The sequence below is a fragment of the Hydra viridissima genome, unplaced genomic scaffold, assembly GCF_058129835.1.
Source record: "Hydra viridissima isolate aposymbiotic clone 2 unplaced genomic scaffold, HvirCarnegie_v1 scaffold_8, whole genome shotgun sequence".
Taxonomy (NCBI): domain Eukaryota; kingdom Metazoa; phylum Cnidaria; class Hydrozoa; order Anthoathecata; family Hydridae; genus Hydra; species Hydra viridissima.
In genome coordinates, this window is record NW_028324307.1 from 7,691,689 (window position 1) to 7,714,740 (window position 23,052).

At 30.2% G+C, this 23,052-nt stretch overlaps 2 protein-coding genes and 1 pseudogene across 4 annotated transcripts; all 3 read left to right on the forward strand.

The window, feature by feature from the left end:
• Positions 1-2,972: 2,972 nt before the first annotated feature.
• Positions 2,973-8,726, forward strand: LOC149884830 (uncharacterized). 2 transcript variants are annotated; one of them, XM_090095785.1, is made up of 8 exons: positions 3,038-3,103; positions 3,186-3,770; positions 4,603-4,707; positions 5,056-5,220; positions 5,442-7,313; positions 7,396-7,485; positions 7,711-8,068; positions 8,197-8,726. In XM_090095785.1, exons 2-7 carry the CDS (start codon positions 3,704-3,706, stop codon positions 7,923-7,925), a joined length of 2,514 nt encoding a protein of 837 aa, XP_089951911.1. In that variant the 5' UTR covers positions 3,038-3,103; positions 3,186-3,703; the 3' UTR covers positions 7,926-8,068; positions 8,197-8,726. The 2 variants fall into 2 exon arrangements, with proteins under 2 accessions (XP_089951910.1, XP_089951911.1); XM_090095784.1 differs by having other exon boundaries at positions 2,973-3,103; positions 3,186-4,707.
• Positions 8,727-9,888: 1,162 nt separating this feature from the next.
• On the forward strand, positions 9,889-17,109 carry LOC149884831 (uncharacterized; annotated as a pseudogene). Its single transcript, XR_016454948.1, has 5 exons — positions 9,889-10,290; positions 14,227-14,731; positions 14,850-15,132; positions 15,173-15,210; positions 15,505-17,109. The product of XR_016454948.1 is annotated as an uncharacterized LOC149884831 (transcript).
• Positions 17,110-18,113: 1,004 nt separating this feature from the next.
• Positions 18,114-20,132, forward strand: LOC145187099 (aquaporin-9-like). Its single transcript, XM_080063410.2, has 6 exons — positions 18,114-18,290; positions 18,571-18,697; positions 18,808-18,945; positions 19,064-19,185; positions 19,330-19,547; positions 19,629-20,132. Exons 1-6 carry the CDS (start codon positions 18,210-18,212, stop codon positions 19,816-19,818), a joined length of 876 nt encoding a protein of 291 aa, XP_079919536.2. The 5' UTR covers positions 18,114-18,209; the 3' UTR covers positions 19,819-20,132.
• The last annotated feature ends 2,920 nt before the right edge of the window (positions 20,133-23,052 follow it).

The following is a 23,052-nucleotide window of genomic DNA, read 5'->3' on the forward strand; positions in this document are numbered from 1 at the left end:
ATGTAGTCACCATTAGGAAAAAATTCTTTTATACTTGGTCCAAGTTGATTAACTAAGATTTTGTGATACAAATGCTGGTCCATGGTGTCTTTCACCCGGTAAAGTTGTCCAACTTTGTGTGCACTAAAACAACCCCACACATTGACCTTTTTGTCATGTTTAATGGTTGCGTTTCATGTTTGGGGGTTGAATTTTCCCCAATTAATTTCCAACAGTGAGGTCGACCATTATAAAACAAGATGAAAGGAGACCCGTCGCTCCAAATAACTTTAGCCTATTGTTCACATGTCCAATCTTTGTGCTCAATGCACCACTTTAATCTTTTTTTGCGATTGATTTCACTAACAAATGGTTTTTTTATTTGCTTTCCAGAAAAAAATTCACCTGATACTTTTATTCGATGAGATATTATCCACTTTGAGATATTAGTAAGGTTCAAATCTAGTTTTATCTCACTACATGTGATTTTACAATCTTTTTTGACAACATTAAGAATGTAGCGATCTTCCTTTTTTGAAGTTTTAGGTTTTCTCCCTGATCCAATAGAGCTTTCAGTTGTACCATTTTGTTTATATTTCTTCACCAATCTGCTAATAGTGGAGTTTAAAACGCTCTACATAGCTTCTATGAGACTCTCCTCGGTCAGCAGCTTCAATAATTCGTCCAATTTCTATATCCGTTCGCTGTTTTCTAAAATATTAAATGTGCCCATATTATTCTGTATCTTTAATGATTTTTGTTATATAAATATTAGTTTATATATATGCATACCTCTTCTTTCCTGAATTTTTCACTGCCACATCCAATTTTTTTTGTTTTGCTTGATTATACAATTTATACTTGAAATCAAGAAAAAATATCAGTGTGGCTTTTTTTTGCACCCCACAGTACATAAAAATTTATTTTTATCTAATATATATATATTAGTTTCGTAAAATATAAATAAATCAACTCAAATGCAAAAAAATATAGTATTTCCTTTCTTATCCATTTCGAATCAACTAAAAATAAAAATGCATAAGTTTTTGAGTAAGGAAACATTTTAATATTTAATAAAGTAATAAATTTAAAAAATAACTCATTGTGTGCAATGATTGATTACTTTAAAATTGTTACTCTATATGACTGATTTAGCGAAGGCCAATTTTTTACCATTGTTGGTGCCAGTACTAAATTAGTTTTAAATTAAAATTAGAAAATTAGATTTTTTTATATTATTAAGTAAATAAAAATCTTTAGAACTTCTTTGAAATCAAATTCTAATAATCAATTACTAAATTTACCTACCAAATAATACGATGATTTTTTGAGCAGCAGATAAATTAAGAAAAAGTTTAAAACTCTATTTTAACTCTAATAACAATTATTCATTCTAATAAACATTTTAACAATCTAAATGTTCTTTTCTAATCTTTAATAAAAATTTATTTTGATTTATTATAAAACCATTTAAAAAATAAAATTTTAAATTTTTTATACTAAGTTATTTTACTTATTTTATATACCATTGTTATATATTATAATATAATGAAAAATGAATATTTTATAACAGAAAATTAATAACTTTAACCCATCTGGTCCTAAATCATCGCTAAAAAAAAAACTAAATTTATGAAATAACATTTCATTATTCTAAGAATGTTTGAAAATTAACTTTTTCTTGCTTAAGCTAAAAATTGTTACAAAACCACTATATCTCTCTTTATTACTAATATTTTTGCTAAACACAAAATAATTAAAAATAATTAATTTAATATCCCTGGAGTTGATAATACATCAGTATATATATATATATATATATATATATATATATATATATATATATATATATATATATATATATATAGTATATATATATATATATATATATATATATATATATATATATATATATGTATATATATATATATTACAATATTTACATAAATTAATATATAATATTATTATATTTTATAAAAAATTATGTTATAAATATTATATCTAGAGTGAAATCCAACTTTTGATGAAAGCATTACAAATTTTTCAGTAAATAATCGAAGAAGAAGAAGATGCAATTGTCAACTTTTATAAATATTTCTATTTCTTTTTGAAGCTAAATGTGTACCCAAATATAAGTTTGAAAAATCATCACTTATGGCGGTTTAACATGTTGATTATAACTGCAGTTATTAATACAACGGAAACTTCCGTATTTGAAAATTTGGCCGCAGATACGGAAAATTTCCGTACATAATGTATCTGTACATTAGGGTGTCCCAAAAATACGAAAAAAAAAAAAAAAAAAGCTGTACACACCAAATTCTTTGTCTATACACTTATAGAAGACCACTAGTATTGAAAAAAGGTTTTTAAGATCACTTCAAGTGCTTACTGTAGAAATTTGAAAAAAGGGATTTTATTAAATATACTGATTTTTTTTAAACTCAAATATTTCCGCTTCTTCTAAATAAAAACTTACTCTTTTAACAATTCTAATAACTGTAGTTTTTTATAGTTTAAACATCTGTAATCATTAAAAAAAATATTGGTAGCTTTGTAGTAGGATATGATGGCAACTCAATAACTTAGTATTATCACACTTTTCTTGATCACTGTTCTAAATATTAAGAACTTTTAAAAACAATATGTATATATATATATATACTGATATGTTTTTAATACAATAATTATTTGAGTATTATTTTTGTACTTTTTTGACAATTAGTTGTTTTCTTAGCAATTATTGATTTTGATTAAACCAACTTTATCTTATTTAAAATATCGACTTGTGAATACACCAACTTACTAAACGTTAAATACAGGAAAGTCTCCCTAATTTGATTGGATAAGAAATCTTGTTCCGCAAAGCCCGAATAACAACTTAATCGTTTGCCGGATCGTAAAAAAGTTTATGTTTTTATGACCATGTATGGATGTACATATATATATATATATATATATATATATATATATATATATATATATATATATATATATATATATATATATATATATATATATATATATATATATATATATATATATATATATATATATATATATAGAAATATATATACTAAAGAGCACGCTTACAGTTTCCAGTTTCTAATTCGCAATAACGATTGTGAGTTAGCTACTTCTTTTAATAATATAACTATTTTAAACTTTTTTTTTATTATTTCTAAATAACAAATTTTATGTTTAAGGTATCTGGTAGCTTATCTCTAAACAAAATGAAGCTTAATCAGCTTACGATCAATAGTTATAATCGACAAGATGCATACGAGTCACATAAACAATTTATAAAAACTGTTCAAGATTATTCCATCAAAACCAGCCAGTTTTCTTTTGATAAAGTTGAAGATGTGTTTTCTCTTATGAGTTTGCCACCTAAACATCAGTTAATGAGATGGTCAACTGAATTATCTCTCCGCAATAATATTGCAAGTGGAATTCATTACGTAGAATGTAATTTAGGGAAATTCCTCTATGAAAGTGTTCAGCATCTAATAGCGCTTCATAGGGTTCAAGAGATCAAATTAGCAGTTGATCAAGAGCTGACATGGTTTAATTCTCCAAAGTTGGTACCAAAATCAATTGGTATATTCCCTCCTCAAAATTTAATTGAAAAATTCAAGGAAGTGCTTTTTAGAAAGCCAGCTAGTACAGAAATTTCAGAATATGGGATGAACCCTAATACTTTAGCTGAGTTATGCTGTACTAGATGGCTCTCCTCAGATCATATGATGCAAATATCTTGTATTTTAAATTCTATTCAAAGCCATTCAAAGGTAATTTACTTTAACTTTATAGGAAATATTGAGCATTATGTGTCAAGATTAACTTCTGTCCCTATTAAATTGATATTTATTATAAATGTTGGAGGAAACAATGAAAAAACATTCTCTGGCACAGATTTTAATCCTGGTTCCCATTGGGCATTTGCAGTTTATAATAATATTGAGTGTAGTTTTTACTATGGAGATTCATTAGGTTGGTCAGTTCCAGATGATTTTTTATGTAAAGTTAAATTATTGATCAGAAAATTGTATCACTTAAATAAAGAGGTTAGCATTACATACTGTCATGATCCAAAAACGCACAGATATGGCGTCAAAAAATGCAGTTCATTATGCAGAGGAAACTACCCAATGCAGACATGTGGAAATATTTGTGGAGTTATTACTATAATAATTTGTGCGATATCTTGTTTAAATTATGATTACTTTGTACATATAATAAGCAATGATAAAAGAGAGAACAATAATTACATTTTTCTACAAGAGCCTACAAAATATTCTAAATATTTAAGATTGGTTTTAATGTCATGGTTTATTAGTAAAGAAATAAATTTGGATTTTGTTGTTCCTGCTTTAGGCAAAGTTTCTAGCAGTTTCGAAGTGCCTTCTAATGAAGATTTCAAATATACAAATGTTTCTGAATCATCATTAAATAAGAATATTATTGTTAATATAGAAAGTAACAATTTTTCATCTCTAAAATGTGCATTTTGCAATGTTACTTTCACCAAAAAAAAGAATATGCAGCGACATATAAAAAATAAGCACAAATTGATTAATGAAGCTCAAGCATATATTCAGTCAGGCATTTCTTTTTGTCTAGAATGTGGTTTTCAATGCAGACAAATTAATGGTTTACGAAAACATTTATCTGCGGTTCATTTTTATACTTTTCAGGAAGAAAAATTATCATTTTCTAATTTTAAAGGTAGTTATATGTTTTTGAAGTAAATTGTTTTATATGCTTTTATAAAAAAAATGATTTTTATTTATTTTTTTGTTTACTTCTTTAAATTTGAGTTTCATTTTGTTTTCAAGATTTAAAAAAAAAAAAATTAAATAGTTAACTAATTTCACAATACTCACAGGAGTAGATTATTCATAGTTTATATTGTAAGTTATTGTTGCAGGCCCTTTTATAATGCATCTTTCAGAATAGTAGCTTCTTATATTATGAATCATTGCCAAATTTGTAAAGGAATTAAACAATCAGTTATCTGTCTTTCTTATTACCTTTTTTTTATAATTGTTGTTTCATTTTTTTGTTAATGTTTAGAATTTGATTTGTGGAAATCAGATATTGAAAGTAATAACTCAATGCAATATGTTTTAACTTCTGGTGAAAAGTTGGATAAAAATGGTAGGAAAGTATCATACTATCAATGCAACAGAAGTGGATTTTATAAAAGCATGGCAAAGAAAAGAATAGCTAAAAGTAGTGGTATGTTTCACTGAAATAGTCTCTGAAGACTACTTTGTTTATTTTTTAATTATTTTTATGTTTTGTTTATATTATTAGAATTTTCTTTATTATCTTTCTTTAAAACAATTTAAAAAGTTATGTATAATATATAAGTACAGTTAATTGTAATCTTAATAGTTACAATTATCTATTTACCATAATAGATTATTTATTACCATAATGAATATTTTACAAAATAGGCACTCGAAAAATTGCAAAAAATTGCACATCCACTCTAAAAGTTTACCAAAACTTAGATGGAACAATTCTGGTTCACGCTTGTTATTCTCACTATGGACATAGCAATGAAATTCAACATATTTCCCTATCAAGTGCTCAAAGACTAGAAATTGCCAGCAAACTAAAAATGGGTGTAACCAAAGATAGAATCCTAGATGATATTAGAGATGAAATGGGTTCTGTTCAATCCAGATTACATTTAACTCAATACCAAGATATTAAAAATCTCGAAAAAGCATTTAACATTAATTCTATACAGCTTCATGCTAATGACCAAGATAGTGTTGCAATTTGGCTAAAAGAGTGGCAAATGAAGGAAAATAATCATGTTTTACATTATAAATTACAGGGAGAGTCAGATACATTTAATAAACTTAAAGATGCTGACTTTATCATTATAATGCAAACAGAGCATCAAAAAAAAATTTTACAACAGTTTGGCAAAAATGGTGTTTGTATTGATTCTACACATGGCACAAATGCCTATGATTTTCTGCTGACAACAATATTAGTTATTGATGAATTTGGAGAGGGGCAACCTGTTGGATGGTGCATATCAAATAGTGATTCATTCAGATTTCTAAAATTATTTTTTATAAAACTAAAAGAACATTCTGGAAATTTTTGTCCAATTTGGATAATGAGTGATATGGCATCACAATATTACGAAGCGTTTTGTGATGCTTATTTGTGTGAGCCTTTAAAGTTCTGGTGTACTTGGCATGTTGATAAAGCTTGGAGAGAAGAATTGCATAAAAAAATACACAATATTGAAATGGAAGCAGATATATACAAACGTATTCGCTTTCTTTTACAGCTAAGTGATAGAAACCTATTTGATGACTATTTACAATTATTAATGAATTACTTGCAATCATCTGATTTAACACAATTATTTGCGGAGTATTTTGAGAAATATTGGGTCAGTAATAAACAAAATTGGGCATTCTGTTATCGTATGGGTCTTGGCATAAATACAAATATGTATGTTGAATCTTTTCACAAAGTCTTCAAGTACAGTTACCTACAAGGCAAGCATAATAAAAGAATTGATAATTGCTTGTTTGCTTTGTTAAAGTTTAACAGAGACAAAGTATATGAAAGAATAATAAAATTAACTAAAGGTAAAATCAGCTTCAAGTTGAAAATGGTGCATTCTAGGCACATTGCAAGTCTGCAACTGAATGAAAGTTTTACTTTGGATGATAAAGGAGCAAGGCTAGTACAGTCTGAAACAAATGCTTGCCTATACAGAGTTTTAAAACACCAAGAATTGTGTGAAATAAACGAATGCCTCACAAAATGTCCAGAATGTAAAGTATGTGCTCATTTATATAGTTGCGACTGTATGGATTTTCTAACCAAAAATATCCCCTGTAAACACATTCATTTAATACATCGTCTTAGCAGGGTTTGTGAAACTAAAAAAAATGAACCTATTCATTTGCCAACACATTCTATTGAATTAGAGTGTAAAGTTGTAAAAGGATGTGAACCTGCAGATATTAATATTTTAAAAAATACCATTATTAAAAATTTAAACAATCTAGTTAATTTAGTTACCTGTAGTACAGTATCAGATGAAGAAGGTTTGAAGAGCTTACACAAAAATATATCATTAGCTCAAAATACCTTTTTAAACTTAACAACAAATAAGCAAAATGAATTACATTTCAAAAGTAATGTTCCATCAAACACTCAAATAACCAAGCAGTCTCCATTTTATTCAACCAAAAAAAAGCGTAAAACATCAAACATAAGACTTGCAAAGCCTTCTGCAGATGAAATAGATAGTTTTCTTGATTTTACCAACTGGAATTTAAAAATAAAAGGTATATATATATATATTTTGGCCTTACTGATATCTATATGTTCAATTTTATGCTTTTAAATATGTTTTTTTTTTTTATCAAGACTCTCAATTACAGTCATCAAGTAAATTAAAGAAGCCAAAACTTGAAACACAAACTAATTGTATTATTAAAAAAAACATTTTATCACCAGGTAAAATACTTTTTTTGATTTTTTAATTTCAATCAATACTGCTTATTTGGTGTCATATATGTTGTATTCATTACTTTTTCCAAAACTTAAAGCTAGCATAAGTTCTAAACCATTGCATATATACACTTTAGCCTATTTGAAACCCTTGTTTCAATAATTAGTTTACCTTTTTGATTGTTTTGCAATTTGATTTTTATTATTTTACTTTGATTGATTAAAATTTAGATCAGAAAAAAATTTTGGAATTTTTTGGGTACAGAAAATCGCATACAAATCATATGTTGACTGAAAATGAACTGAACATAGATACTGCTCATCTATCTCCGGAAATAATTAACCATGACATTACAATTATCCAAAGTTTAATATATCCGGAAGTATTTGTCAAAGTTAAAAAAAAACGTTTATTTGACCATGCATATAGTATTTACTTTGTCTAATTTTTAATGCTATGCAAATAAACTCATTGACTAATGAAATAGCCATATAAAAAATTTTTTTTTTTTCATTTTTGACTTTATGAAAGACTATGTGGCCAAAGTTGAAGTATCAAATTGGTAACTATGTACCTATAACTTTGAAGGTATCTAATATTAAATATTTTGTCTTCAAGATCCAGTAATACTCAACTATTGATGATATTATTAATATGAAAGACTTTATGCAGCAATTTCTTTAGATATTTTTTAAAGAAATTGTTTTTGTTTTTAGCCAAAGAAGCCATTTTAGCCATTGTTTTTAGCCAAGGAAGAACTGAAAGTGGATTTATCAAGCATTAACATGAATTACTACATCAAACACTGGATTAGTAGTTACTATAAAAAATATTTTTCAGTTAAGAAAAAGAGTGATGATAAGTTAGTTTAAAAAAAGGAGTTATTAGAAAAAATGTTGATGCAACTTCAGTAATAGAACAAGATAAATTATGTTGTAGTGTGATTCTTATTGTTTTTGGAGTTTCTATTGAAAATGTTTATACAACACATTTGTGCATTACTGAGATTAACAGTTTTGGTGTGAAGTGTTAAAGTAAAAGATTTGATTGTGGTTTTTTACAATTTAGAAAAAGTTTCACTCTAACTAGTTTTGTTTAATTAAATATTTTTTACTTGTCTTTGATGTGTTACATTTTTTGATGTTTTAATAACCTTTCAGTAGTCTGTTTTTAATAGATTATATAAAGAAATAATGTTGGTTACATCATTATAATATTATTTAAATAACAGAGCTTTTGCAACACATAATTGTGTAATGTATTATACAACAAAGTATTTTTATTAAATTAGTTTAAACTAATTTAATAAAAACTTCGATAATTTCATTCCCAAAACTTCTTTCATTTACCAATTTATATTTGTAATTGCAGTTTTGTAGATATTTAATTGCATATTTAACTCCCAATATGTCGGCTCTCCAAGGGGCAGATAAGTTAATTCGAGTAAGCAAATGTTGGAGTTAATGAGTCATTATATAAGTCCAACTTTTAACCTGTTTTCTATGTTTGGGTGTATTCAGAATTTTCAGAGCAAATGAAATATCAATTAATATATTTATACATAATTCTGTATTCACATAAGAAAAAAACTTTTAAAATTTCAACAACACACTTTTTACCGTACCCAATGTGGATTTAAATCAACAATTACAAATAAACACCATGAAATCTATAATTAAAAATATTAGTTCATTCTCCACAGCATTTGTTTATTACTTCCATGAAGCAGCAGCGGCAGCTGTTTATGGTTTTCAGTGAAGAGATATTTTTATCAGAGCAAGAATAGAGGACAGAGATGTTGTTTTATTTCTTTTTGCAATTGCAATTACTCCCTCTGAAAACGGGGGTTGTTGCGGTTTTATTGTCTTCTGTGATTTAAGCGCGGCAGATTTTTTATAAAATTGATTCGAGTCAGGGAACAGATCAAAAAAGTTACAAAATTCGGTCAAATGTTTTACCCCAAATTAGGTCAAATATATTTGCCTATTATAAATTGTGAAAAATCTCTTTCGAACAACCCTTTCAGTATGGCAAAAAGATTTTGTTAAAATTGTGTAAATTTTTAGATGCGATGGCTGGGGTAATTTAAAATTTTAGTGTTTTTGGCAACGGCTCCAAGTGCCATTTTATCCAAAAAAAATTGTTTTTTTAGCTATTGTTTTAAAATATGTGTCTCACGCGGTCCTTATCTCTAAAAATATATTTATAATATTTCATATACGTATTCCACATATATCATATAGAAGTCACTAAGTCCGGCAAACGAGAATAATGTTTTTCGGACTTTGTAGACCAATTTTTCGCCATCCAATCAAAATAGGGAGACTTTCCTGTATTTAACGGCTCGTCACCAACTTTGAAAGCCGCAATCTTGATTAAATAAGGTAAACAAACTTAAGCCAATCGTTTTTTTCTGATAAAAAAACAACGAATCAAACTGTTACTCTTTACAAAAGAATATTTTGCGTAGTTTATTATTACAAATTAAATATTGATAAAAATTAATTATAAAAAAATTAAAATATATTTATGTTATGGCGAAAAGAAAGAAGACTGCTAAAATAAAAAAATCCAACTATAATGTTAATTTAAACCCGCGTCGACCACTTTACATTCTCAGAAGTCCAATTTCTGTTTTTCCCATACATCAACTACCAACAAATGGAACAGTTCTACGATATTATCAGTATGTTATTACAGAAAAAAGTAAAAGGTTCAAGTCTACTCAAGAAAATTTCTCTTGCAAAACAAAGAGTGGGAGTAGGGATATGGTTTGCCATGACAAAGATTTTTGTTATGAAAGTATTGTAGTTTCGTCATTGTGTAATTCATTGTGCACAATGAATATGTAGTTCAATGACTATATATGGCTCGTTGTGCATAATTCATTGTGCACAATGAATTTAGAAATGATATTTAAATTGTACAAGCGGATGAACATTATGAGAAAATATACAGCAAACATAGAATTTAGTTGTCTTGATATTACAAGCTATTTCGGCAATGAGTATTGTTATAAAGTTCGCGGATTTGGTGTCGCAGTACGATGGTTCGGGTGAATTTTCAGAATGGATACAGAAGTTGGAACTGGTAGCAAAACTTCAAAAAGTTGACGAGCTGAATGTGGTGCTCCCCTTATTTCTTTCTGGCGGAGCGTTTGCCGTTTATCAAGGACTCAGTGATGAGATAAAAGAAGACTACAATGAAGTGAAAAATGCACTGACTACTGCCTTCTCTGCTTCTCCGCTAACAGCATACGAAGAGTTCGTGAATCGTCGTCTTAAGGAAAACGAGTCCGTTGACGTATATCTCGCAGAATTAACAAGGCTGAGCAAGCTAATATCGTCTCACGTAAGCGAAGAGTGGATAAGGTGCGCATTTATTCTCGGATTACCTGACGAAGCAAGAAAACAACTCCAAACAGCACTCTCGATATCAACAATGTCGCTGCACCAGATCGCTGAAAAAGCAAGAAGTTTGGTAATCTTGCGTTGTAAAGAATCGTGTTTTGTTAGTCGCGTGAATCTTGGTGCTATTGGTCCAAGAAAGGTTCCTCAAGGAAACGGAAAAAAGACCATGACTTGCTACCGATGCGGTGAGGAGGGACATATCAGTCGAAATTGCAGCGAAGGAATTGAGAAGAAGAAGTGTTTTGTGTGTGGAATGGACAACCACCTGGCCCTGAACTGTTACAAAAAGTGTACGAACTCAAAAAACATGGAAGGGAAGCCACCCGTCTATGCGCGAGTGGCTTCCCACGAAATATAAAACCACCAACTCTCTGTGTTTATGTCAATGGAAGAAAAATAAAAGCATTGTTGGATACTGGATGCTCGAAATCAATTTTAAGTCGGGATATCGTAAACGCAAAAAATGTCAAACACGCAAGACAAAAGGTCGTGATGATGAATGGAAAGTCAATTGAAGTAAAACACCAGATTGTTGTTAATCTTTCTATAAATAACACTACCATCGATTTGGAATGCCTGGTTGCCAACATTGTCCCCGAATATCAAATGCTACTTGGTATGGACGCAATACGACGGCTTGGAGGTGTCCAAGTTGGGAGAGACGGCGAAACCATAAACTTCAATGTGGAAAAACTATCTATCAGTGCTACTGCAGTCTCTCAAGAAAAAACGAATGAAGTATCCTCGCCTACTATTCAAAAGCTGATTGATAAAGACTTCGTAGCAGAATTCAAAAATGGTAGCTGGAGCGTGTCTTGGAAGTGGCTGATAGAACCACCAACTTTGACAAACAAAATTCCAAACTATCATATCTCTGATGACGTTAAAAGTGATTATGCAAAGGAAATAAGTGAATGGATAGCACAGGGATGGCTGAAACCATTTGAAGGGAGATGTAATGGCATCATTCCGTTGATGGCAGTAATTCAACGAAACAAATTAAAAGTACGTCCGGTGATGGACTACCGGGAGCTGAATCAATTTGTGTCCAGTCATACTGCAGATGGCGACGTTTGCAGTACCAAACTTCGCAACTGGAGAAAGTTGGGAGAAAATCTTGAAATAATCGATTTAAAGAAAGCGTATCTGCAGATTCGTGTCGACGAAGCACTGTGGAAATATCAAGTCGTGGAATATGAAGGGAAGCGTTACTGTCTAACAAGATTGGGTTTTGGTTTGAATGTGGCGCCCAGAATAATGACTAAAATTTTAAAAAAGGTATTATCCGTAGACAAAGTTGTCGAGGCTGGGACGGACTCATTTATTGATGATATCATTGTCAATAATAACATAGTGTCAAGTTGCAGAGTTCGAGAACTCTTGGAAAAATATGGCTTGGATTCTAAGTTGCCAGAAAAACTTGTCGGCGGTCGTGTGCTTGGATTGCGAGTGTACAAACAATACAACCAAGTCCGTTGGAAACGTGACAACATACCTAAATTTCCTGAAGGAAAAATGACACGTCGGCAAATCTTTTCTTGGTGCAGACAGCTGACCGGACATTTTCCAATAGCAAATTGGTTGCGCCCTTCGTGCAGCTATCTAAAAAGAGTTTCGAGTAGTTGTGGATGGGACTCTTTTGTGGACGAACGTATTGTCAAATTAGTAAACAGTTTAAATGAAAGACTTACAAAAGAAGATCCCGTTCATGGGTCATGGAACGTCAAAAACACTTCCGAAGCAACAGTGTGGTGTGATGCAAGCAGCTTAGCCGTTGGCATAGTGTTGGAAGTGGCTGGGGAAATAGTAGAAGACTGTTCGTGGTTGAGGAAACAAGATGATACGGCTCACATTAACCTTGCAGAGTTAGAAGCCGTGATAAAAGGAATAAATCTAGCAACAAAATGGGGATTCGAATGTATTACCATAAAGTGTGATTCGGTTACTGTTGCCGGCTGGTTGAACTTCTTAATTATCGGTGACAAACCCGTTCGAGTACACGGTCTTGGAGAACCACTTGTCCGTCGCCGGTTGTCGTTAATTGAAGACCTTGTGAAGGAGTGCGGTATAAAATTAAAACTTTTTCTGGTAAAGTCGGCAGAAAATAAAGCCGATGCTATTACGAGAGTACCGCAGAACTGGCTGCATTTAAACCATTCTGCAATGACAGCAAATGTTGTACCGCCTGATGTGAAGTCATTTCATAATCTTCATCACTTTGGAGTCAATCGAACCCTTTATCTGATGAAACAGACATATCCGAAGGAGAAGGTTAGTAGAAAAGACGTTGAATCAGTCGTGAAAAGTTGCGAAAGATGTTTATCGGTGGATCCTGCGCCAATAAAGTGGGAAGAAGGAAATCTTGAAGTTGGAAAGAGTTGGCACCGTTTAGCTATCGATGTAACCCACTATAAATCAGAGAATTATTTGTCTATTATTGACTGTGGAAAAAGAAGCAAGTTTGCAATTTGGAGAAAGCTACAGAACGAGAAAGAAACAACAGTGTGTTTCCATTTGGAAGAAATATTTCGAGAAAGAGGACCACCATGGCAAGTTCTATTTGACAACAGCAAGACCTTTCGCTCAAAACTCGTTAGTGAATTATGCGCAGAATGGGGAGTGTCCATCCTGTTTCGTTGCGCTTACAGGCCATCAGGGAACGGAATTGTTGAACGTCATCACCGCACTATCAAGCGAATGGCAGCCAGAAGTGGCAAAGATCCGCTAAAAATGGTATATTGGTATAACCGGGCTCCCAGGAAAAATGGCGAGGAAACATCGCTCCCCTACAAAGCTATATTTTCTTATGAGTGGAAACCACACACAATTTCTGTGAAAACCAACGAAGAAGTTCTCCACAATTATTTTCAAGGACAAGAAGTATTTGTAAAACCACCTGACTCGAAATGTACGAACGAATGGAACAGAGGAAAAGTTACAAATGAAGGACGAGGAGTTTCGGTAGAGATCAATGGATTGCCGAGACACATATCGGACGTCCGTCCTGTTCCCATCGCAGCCGATTTGCCTACTAGAGGATCGGAAGAACCCATTGCGGACAACCTGAATCACCGAAAATCGATGCGAATGCGGAAGTTCCCGAATAGATATGCAGACTTTGTGATCTAGAGATCAAGGGGTGTTGTAGTTGCGTCATTGTGTAATTCGTTGTGCACAATGAATATGTAGTTCAATGACTATATATGGCTCGTTGTGCGTAATTCATTGTGCACAATGAATTTAGAAATGATATTTAAATTGTAAAAGCGGATGAACATTATGAGAAAATATACAGCAAACATAGAATTTAGTTGTCTTGATATTACAAGTATGGAGATATGTTGCCTTAGAAAAGTTGTAAACATATGGAAATATGCTGGTTTTGGAAAGTATATAACTTCTGAAGTACAAATTGTTAAAAAATTTATTAAAGTAAATAAACTGTACATTTCTATGCGAAATACAAGTTATCTTTCCTGGAACACAATTACAAAAAAAAATCACGAAAATCGGTTTGAAGAATTTCTTGAGAATTTATTTGATATTTCTCAAAACAACATAGAAGATAAAATCAAATCAGATAAAGATATGCCAAGATCGAATGATGCAGTTATAGAAGATTTGGCTTTTCTTCAAGATCAAAGAACAATGAGGAGAGGTGTAATAAGTGATAAATATGACATTGATATGCAGCAAAGAGTTGAAAGGAGAATTAAAAGGTATGAAAGAATGAGATCTTATGAAGAAAAATGTAGAGTTAATGAATATTTTGGATTGGATAGAAAAGTTGATTTTGAAATGGAAGTGATCTCTCATAACTCAGATGAATTTGAGGCATCAGGTAAATGATATCTCAAATTTTAACTTTAATTGAAAACTTTTAAATAATTATTCTTAATAATAGTTTAATTAAAATTTATATTTGCTTTATAAAGTAATTACTGCTTTTTGTTACTTAGGTTCTGCTGCTCACCAATCTTCAGTTTCTAGTGATAGTGATTTAGATTTTCAAGAAAGGGGTGAAACCCAGCTTCCAACACACACAAAGCTAAAGCGTCAAAAACACTCTAAGTTTGGCTGTTCAGAAATTGCAATAGAGTTTGACAGAGACAATCTTATATTAGCTACAACACCTGTTAGTGTTAGATGCGGAATCAGCATTCGCTCACAAACAATGTTTCTAGGAGCTGTTATTAAAGCTTTAGGCGGAAATGTCAATGACTTAAATATATCTAGAAGCTCAGTATATATCTAGTAGCTAGAAGTAGATTCAAATATATCTAGTAGCTAGAAGTAGATTCAAGTATATTGAAGATTTAGGTAGATTTGTTTACATTCAAAATATTTATATTCAGGGTGTTAGCTAGCCCAAAGGTGTATATTGGGGAATTCACAATGGTTTCAAAATTCCTAAAAATCAATGACTTTTTTTTTTGATTCTTATTTTGAGTTTTTTAGGACAATTTCTTGAAAATTTCCAATATTTTCCTGAACAACAACAATAAATATTCCCAATACAGCAAAAACGTGGTATAATGTTTAATTTTGGCTAACACCCTGATATTAAAACAATCAATAGTAGTTATAAAGAGAAATAAATTCTTTTTAATTTAGGTACCACCATCAGATCAAGCTATTACGAAGAAATGGCAGGAAAGAATTTGATCTTGCACTTTGACAGTAAGTTGGTAAAAGAAATAGAGGAAAAGTTAAAAATTACTGTTAAGAAGGAAAGGGTTGCTATATCTGTTACCAGTCCTGAATTTACTACAAAAGACGATCGCCTACTTGGAATTATACCTGTAGAGAGCACTAAAGGAAAAAATCAAGCCATTGTTATTCAAAACATTTTAGAGTACTTTGAAATAGCGGATAATATAATTGGAGTCTGTACTGATACTACATCAAGTAATACAGTAGACTAAACGGAGCTATAATAATAATAAGTAGAATTCTTAATAAATGTTTGTTTTGGTTTATGTGTCGTCACCACATATATGAACTTCATATAAATCATGCAATACAGGCTATCACTAAAGTTAAATCTAAGGGTCCAAGTAAATCTATGTACTTGGCTTTTCAAAGAAACTGGGAAACTTCTCATGAATCTGTGAATTCAAGAGTTCCAGAACTGAAAAAATTTGATTGGAACAAGCTCGAAATAGGTAGCAAGCTTCACATCTTGGCGCTAGCAGCTAAAGATTATGCAAAGTATTCATTAGAGAATAAAATTTTTCCAAGAAATGACTATAATCACCTTGTAAAATATTTGGCTTTTTATCTTGGCGTCGAATCTGATAAGCTTAAAGAATTTAAAATTCATCAACCTGGAGCTTGTCACGAAGCAAGATTTATGGCGGATGCTTTGTATATTCTTTCACTAGAGATGACATCCACTGTTATAAGCTTTTTACCTGATGAAAATAAAAAAGAAATAGAAACATGTGCCTTTATTGTTGCTGTTTGTTATGCTCCATGGTACCTTAAATCTAGATGCGCTCAACACGCTGTACTTAATGATTTTAATGCTTTTAAAGCAGCATATGTTATCAAGGATAAATTTAATGCTGATATTGGTAATGCTTTGATTAAAAGTTTTCATAAACATTCGTGGTATCTTTCTCCAGCAATAGTTGTGTTTTCACTCGTTGATTCTCACTTGGAAATGTCTGTTAAGTATCAGATTTTGAATTCGTTAATTTCTTTTCCAGTTCCAGAGCAAAAAAATATAAATATGGAAAAACCTAATCCAGTTTTAATCTTACCAAACAGCAAGCTTTCAGAACTTGTTACTGCTGATAGCTGGCTTATATTTTTACACCTTGGAATCACAAATCAAGTTAAAGATTGGGTTTCTTCTCATCCCAACTTTTCAAAAACTGAATCATATGGTGTTTTTGAAGTTTTTGTTAAAGGACTTAGTGTAACTAATGACTGCGCTGAAAGAAACATTGGCTTAATAAACGACTTTTTTAAATATTCTCAAAAGGAAGAACAGCGCCAAAATATACTATTGATAGCAAGAGAGGAGAGAAAAAAAGTAACAAAGAATTTAACTCAAAAAGAACTTATAAATATTTAAAGCTCTCTATATGATAATATTAATATATATTAGTGGACGAAGTAATCACACTGTTATTTATTTTATTTTGATATTTTGAAAAGCTAAAAAATAGAGATTTTGGAATTTTACAGTAAGCACTTAAAATGATCTGAGAGTAATTTTTTAGCATGTATTTGTCTTCTGCCTTAGTATAGACAAGGAATTTTGGGTGTACAAGGAGTTTTAAAAAAAAGTGTTTTTTTGTATAATTTTGGGACACCCTACTGTACATCCCATACATGGATATACGGATACTTTCCGTGCAAGTAACAGAATATTTTTCCGTTTTTTAACGGAAATTTTTAACAGTGTACACCAATTTCTGTTACAGCACCGATCCTGTTGGAATTATGACAACCCCGGTTGGGTTTTTAATTAAAACAAAGTATCTTTGTTATAAATCTAATAAAAATAAATATTTCCTACATATTTATGCAAATCCTTATTTTAATTAAAAAAAGATTTAGCAGAAAAGATATATTTAAAATATGAAAACAAGTACAGTAAGGCTTAGAGGTATCCTGAGGTGTTAAAACCACTGATCTCAAAAACAAAAATATTTTTAATGAAAAAATTTTTTATAAATATTCTTTTGAGATCAGTGAGCAAAACACAAATGTTAAGTTTTAATGCTTGTGATACTCGTGTTTCTCTTACAAAGAAACGTGGGTTGATATGCTTATTGCTTCTCAGAAATATTTTATGAATGAAATAATAGTTCAATAGTTGTGAAGAAATTTAGGTATGCGGGCATATACATGTGATCCTGTCGACTGCCAAAATGGCCGAACTTTTTAGTTTTTGAAAAGCTCCTTTATTTTCTTAACAAAAAGAGTTTATTTTCCTTATCAGCGGAAAGTTAACTCAAAAAATAGATCTTTAAAAATCAGTGTCAAAACTAAAGTGAAAACAATCTGTAAATTTCTTGCTCCTTTAAAATCTTTCAAGCGTTTCAAAAGAGAAAAAGTTTGTTCCGTTTGATTGCACACGCTGTTGGAAAAAGATGCTTATTATTATTAGTAACCCTTCAAAATGACAAGATTTGAAAATTTGTATTACAGCGACCCGCAAACGCAGTTTGTCTTTTAAAAGTTTTTTTTGAAGTTAACCTTTTTTCTTAATTTTCTTAAAGAAAAAGTAGGGGAGCGGGTATGCGCGAGGTTTAAAATCTATTATTTTTAATATAATGAATTTATTTAGCTATTAAACATAAAAAATGGATCAACTCCGCGGCATGAAAACTCCACGGCTATTGCGAGAAGGACTAGCAGAGATGATGGGAACACTTATACTATGTGTATGAAAGTTTACATATAATAGAGTGATTCTCATTCGTATTAATAAACCCATTATTGTGTTAACATTTATTTGTTAAGCGTATTTTTTAAGGGGTGTATTTTTTAAAAGAATTTTTAAAAGGAGTTTTTTTAACTGTTAATTTTTGGGTGTTTTTTTTTTTTGTCGCTTTTAAGAATTTTTATTTGTAAACTTTTATTGTTAAAAGAAATCTAATTAAACCTTTACGCATTCATGTGTATTATTAATGCATGTGTATTATTAATGCATGTGTATAACAGGTGTTCGGAATCGGCAGCATTGCCCAATTTGTATTGGCTAAACAAGAGTTTGGTGGATATTGGGCTGTTAGTTGGGGCTGGGGTCTTGGCGTCGCATTCGGAATTTATTGGTCCGGAGGTGTATCAGGTATAAGCATTTTTAAATCTGTTTTTGTAATAAGTTTATGATAAAATATCTTTTTTAATTTTTCATTTTTATGTTATTTTCAATTTTTTTCTTGAGCTTGTTGATTATAGGCGGGCACATAAATCCTGCTGTTACATTGGCGTTAGCCGTCTGCAGTCGCTTTAAATGGAGTAAACTGCCTGTATACTGGATTTCGCAGTTAATTGGAGCAATATTGGGATCGGCCATTGTTTTTGCAGCTTATCAAGGTAGATATGTTTCTCTAACAGATTTCAATGTATTTTTGAATTTTTTTTTTTTATCATTTTCTTTTTTTTTAATTTTTTCTTTATTTTTTGATATTTATATTAAATTATTTTATGAAAGATTATTTGGTGCAATTTGTCGGTCATGATGGACAATTTACTAAAGGTAACAACGAAACAATAGTTATATGGTCAAGTTACCCACCAGATTTTGTTTCTAATCTGAACGGTTTTAGCGATCAGGTGAGAGTACGGTTTTCTTTCACTGCGTTTTGGAATATCCGATATTTTATTACATATTTTTAATTTCAAAAGGTAATCCCCATTTTCGAAAACATTTAATTATAAAATAATGTTAAACTTTTCTTTTTTTTTTTTTTTGCGCAGGTTTTAGCAACGGCTTTGTTTGTTGGTACTATATTTGCAATTTTAGATCATAAAAATATTGGAGTTGGTGCTAATGTAGCACCTTTTATGATAGGTTTAATAGTTTTGACTGCCGGTGCAACCTTTGGCATAAATGCTGGGTTTGGCTTAAATCCAGCTAGAGACCTAGGACCTAGAATTTTTATTTCAATGGTTGGATGGGGAAATACTCCATTTAGGTTTGGTTTTAAAATGTTTTTTCTTTTTAGTAAATTTGTAACTAAAAATCTAACTGATAGATCTATGTAAATTGAATTTAGTTCTCATGGAAACTGGTGGATTTATTCGGTACTCGGTCAGCTACTTGGAGGTGTCATTGGAGGAGTTACTTACGAATTCACAATTGCAATTCATCACGAAATAGATGAGGAGCTATCACCAGAAGCCACTAGAGACGAAGTAACAAACCTATTAGAAAACGGATCGACTTCTCCCAAAACAGTTCGATGAAGCAGATTAGGGGTTGCAGTACAAATCAAACCGAATTTATTGATCTTATAAATAAACGCGGTTCAAAGTTATGGGAAAATGCGCTATGAAAAACTGAAATCATAAAATGGAGTATTTTTAAGTTTTTTAAAAAAGTGGTTGAAGGTCAAATGAACGTATTGATCTGATTAAAACTTTGAGTTTTAAAAATCTACCAAGTATGCATGATGCATCATCAAGAGTGGAATAGAAGCTGTAAAATGCATTTTGTTCATTATTAATATTTTTGTAAAAAATTGTTACTATATTTTTTTAAGAATTTGTACCTTGAAAAATATTTACTTTTGGTTATCGGTTTGTTAAAAAACATCCTCATCCTGATTATCATTATTTTACCGGACGAAAGTACTGATTATGAAAATATTACAGACCATGAACATAAAAAAGAAAATATACAAAGCAACTTTATTAAAAAATTGAGAAAATGTAGAAAACGTTGAAATTATTTGGAAAAATTGTTTTCTTATTTGCAAATGGATAAGTGTTAATTGGAGAGAATTATAATCAAAACGAAAAAACAAAAGATATTTTTGAAATATATGAATTTCAAAAAGGGCACATTGGCTTTTAAGAAAGTTTCTGGAAACAAAAAACTCACTTTCTGTTAAACCGTTTGAAAAGTTTTTTCTAAATTTCTTCACAAGTGTGCAACAATTTTTTCATTTATTATACAAGTGTGCTTTACTGAATGGTTTCCCCGAGTAAACATCAATGAGTTTTTCTTCTCAGAAAAAATACGTGGATGTCCTAAAAGTTGGAGTTCGACCTCTTTTTTTCTAATTAAGATACTTTTATAGTTGTTATTTAAACTCTGGATCATTAACTTTTATTGCTTCAGGTGTTAAAACCTGACACTTTTTCTGTGGAATAATTTCTCGGCTTTCTTTCAGTTAATTCACGCTCTTTCATGTCCACGTCTATTATTTTATCTTAAAGAGTATTTGAGATTTCTTTTGAAAATGTGTATTAATTTGGATGCGCAACCTTTTGCAATTTTTTAATTTAATTTTCCTTTTTATTCTTCCTTTTTGAACAAACGCTTTTTACCAATTTTCAGAATTTTCTTTCTTAAAGTTTCGGGTACTAAAGTTATTTTTTCTTAAAGTTCGGGTTCGGAAAAATAAAGTCTATTTTTATACTAATGAAAGATGTAGAAATACATGGGCAAAAAAAATCGGCAAAGAAATTTATATATATATATAAACAAAAACCACTAAGCTGTTTTTTTTAAAAATAAGCGTCAAAGCATTAACAGAAAAATACAGTTTATAATGAAATGTTGCAATAACAAAACAAAAGTGTTAATAGACAGACATAATAAAAAGTATTAACAGACATACATAATAAAAAGTATTAACAGACATACAATAAAAAGTAATTGTTGTAAGAGTTATTATACTGTATTACCATCCTGATCGTGTTTCATGTCTTTATACGATGAGCACGGCTTGAACCAGTAGTTGAAACTTCTTGTGCAATTTTTAACGGTAGGGGAACATGGGGTAAGATGATGAATGGGGCAAAATGAAAACATATTGTTATCTTCAAAACTCAACTAAATATGAAATCTGACTGTAGCTGAAAGGGAAGTAGATTACATCTACTAGATTTATTTATGCTTTATTTATAAATATTATTTTCGGAATCAAAGATAATTATTAAAAAGGTTTTTCCTATATTAAGGGGTATGCCCCCCAATAATTTAAGAAAATGTTTAATTTTTTTCAAAAAATTAATATGATTGTTTTTAAATCAAAATTTAAACTACTTATGAGTCTGGAGCTTTTATATAACTTTTTTCTTTAATTATAAGTATTTTTGTATGATATATTTAAAGCTGAAGTGGTCTTTACAAAATTTTAAACTTTAAAGTTCTTTTACTCAAAATGAGTGTTTTTGTTGACAAGCCAGTTTTAGCAAATGATATCTTTTGAACTAGAGATGGTAGAGTGATCATATTTTCAGGGTATGTTTATATGACTTGTACTTGCAACTTAAGCTAAAAACATTCGAGTTTTGACTTTTAAATCAAGAAATATTTTTGTCTAAGCTTTGCTAAAATTTTCGACTAAATATTTGGGGTGATCGAGGCAAAAATTATAATATTTTTTTAGTTTAAGTTGTAGACCTTGCTTTAAAGAGTCTAGTATCAAAGTTTCATTTAGAAATACATAATAGTTCTGAAATTATCAACTGCTAAAATCATAGACTTTTTCCACTATTTCCGCCATTATAGTTGTTTGCTATGAATTTTTTTTTTTTTTTTTTTAATAATTTGCACTAATTTATAAAGAACTCTTAGAAAATATATAGTTTTATAGCATGCAATACCAAGTTACTGATTTAGTTTTATCAGGGGGCATACCCCTTAAGGGGAAAAAAAATTTATCCACTTGTATTTGTTTTATTTCATCATTACATCACCAGCCAAAGGTAAGCAAGAATTTCTCATTCAGTTTATTCAATTTGGAAGCCATACAAGTATTATTAAAATTCTGAGTCATTTTAAAGATTAGATAGCCTAGGGGTAAGATGAACGGGGCAAGATGACTTGTTTGTCGTTTCGCCAAAGTACATGTTTTACCATAAACCTGTACTGTAATAACTTTTGTGTAGCTTAGTCATTATTACATTGCTTTATTATGCATTAAAATATTTTGTTTGACATTTGCTATATTTTGTTGTGTTGGAATTTGCTATGAACTGATTAGTAGACTTTTTTTTGCATAGCCTTATATGAATATACAGTTTAATTGTTTAAAAAATTACATACCCGTTTGTATTATTATCTCATTAACGAGAATTTATGACATCGTGTTATTTGAGAAGGTAATGTATAATGGAATTTACTTTGTTTAAAGGCGCCATCTTGCCCCGCATACGGGGCAAGATGATAATTTGAGGTAACTTCGGTTAATGACTTTTTTCCAGGCTATTTTTTATTGTTATATGGGTTTTTTTTATACATATGTGACGCATAATAATTTTTTTTTTCCACTTTTTGATAAAGTTTTACTTATTAAAACAGTTATTGAACAAAATATAAATGCTTTTCAAAACGTTCGTCATCTTGCCCCTTGTTCCCCTACATCTAGTAGTAACATAAACTACACCAGGAAGATAGTTTTGCTATGTACATCGTTTGACACATTTATTTCTGCAAGTTTTTTTTCATTACTTTACAGTAGCATGTTT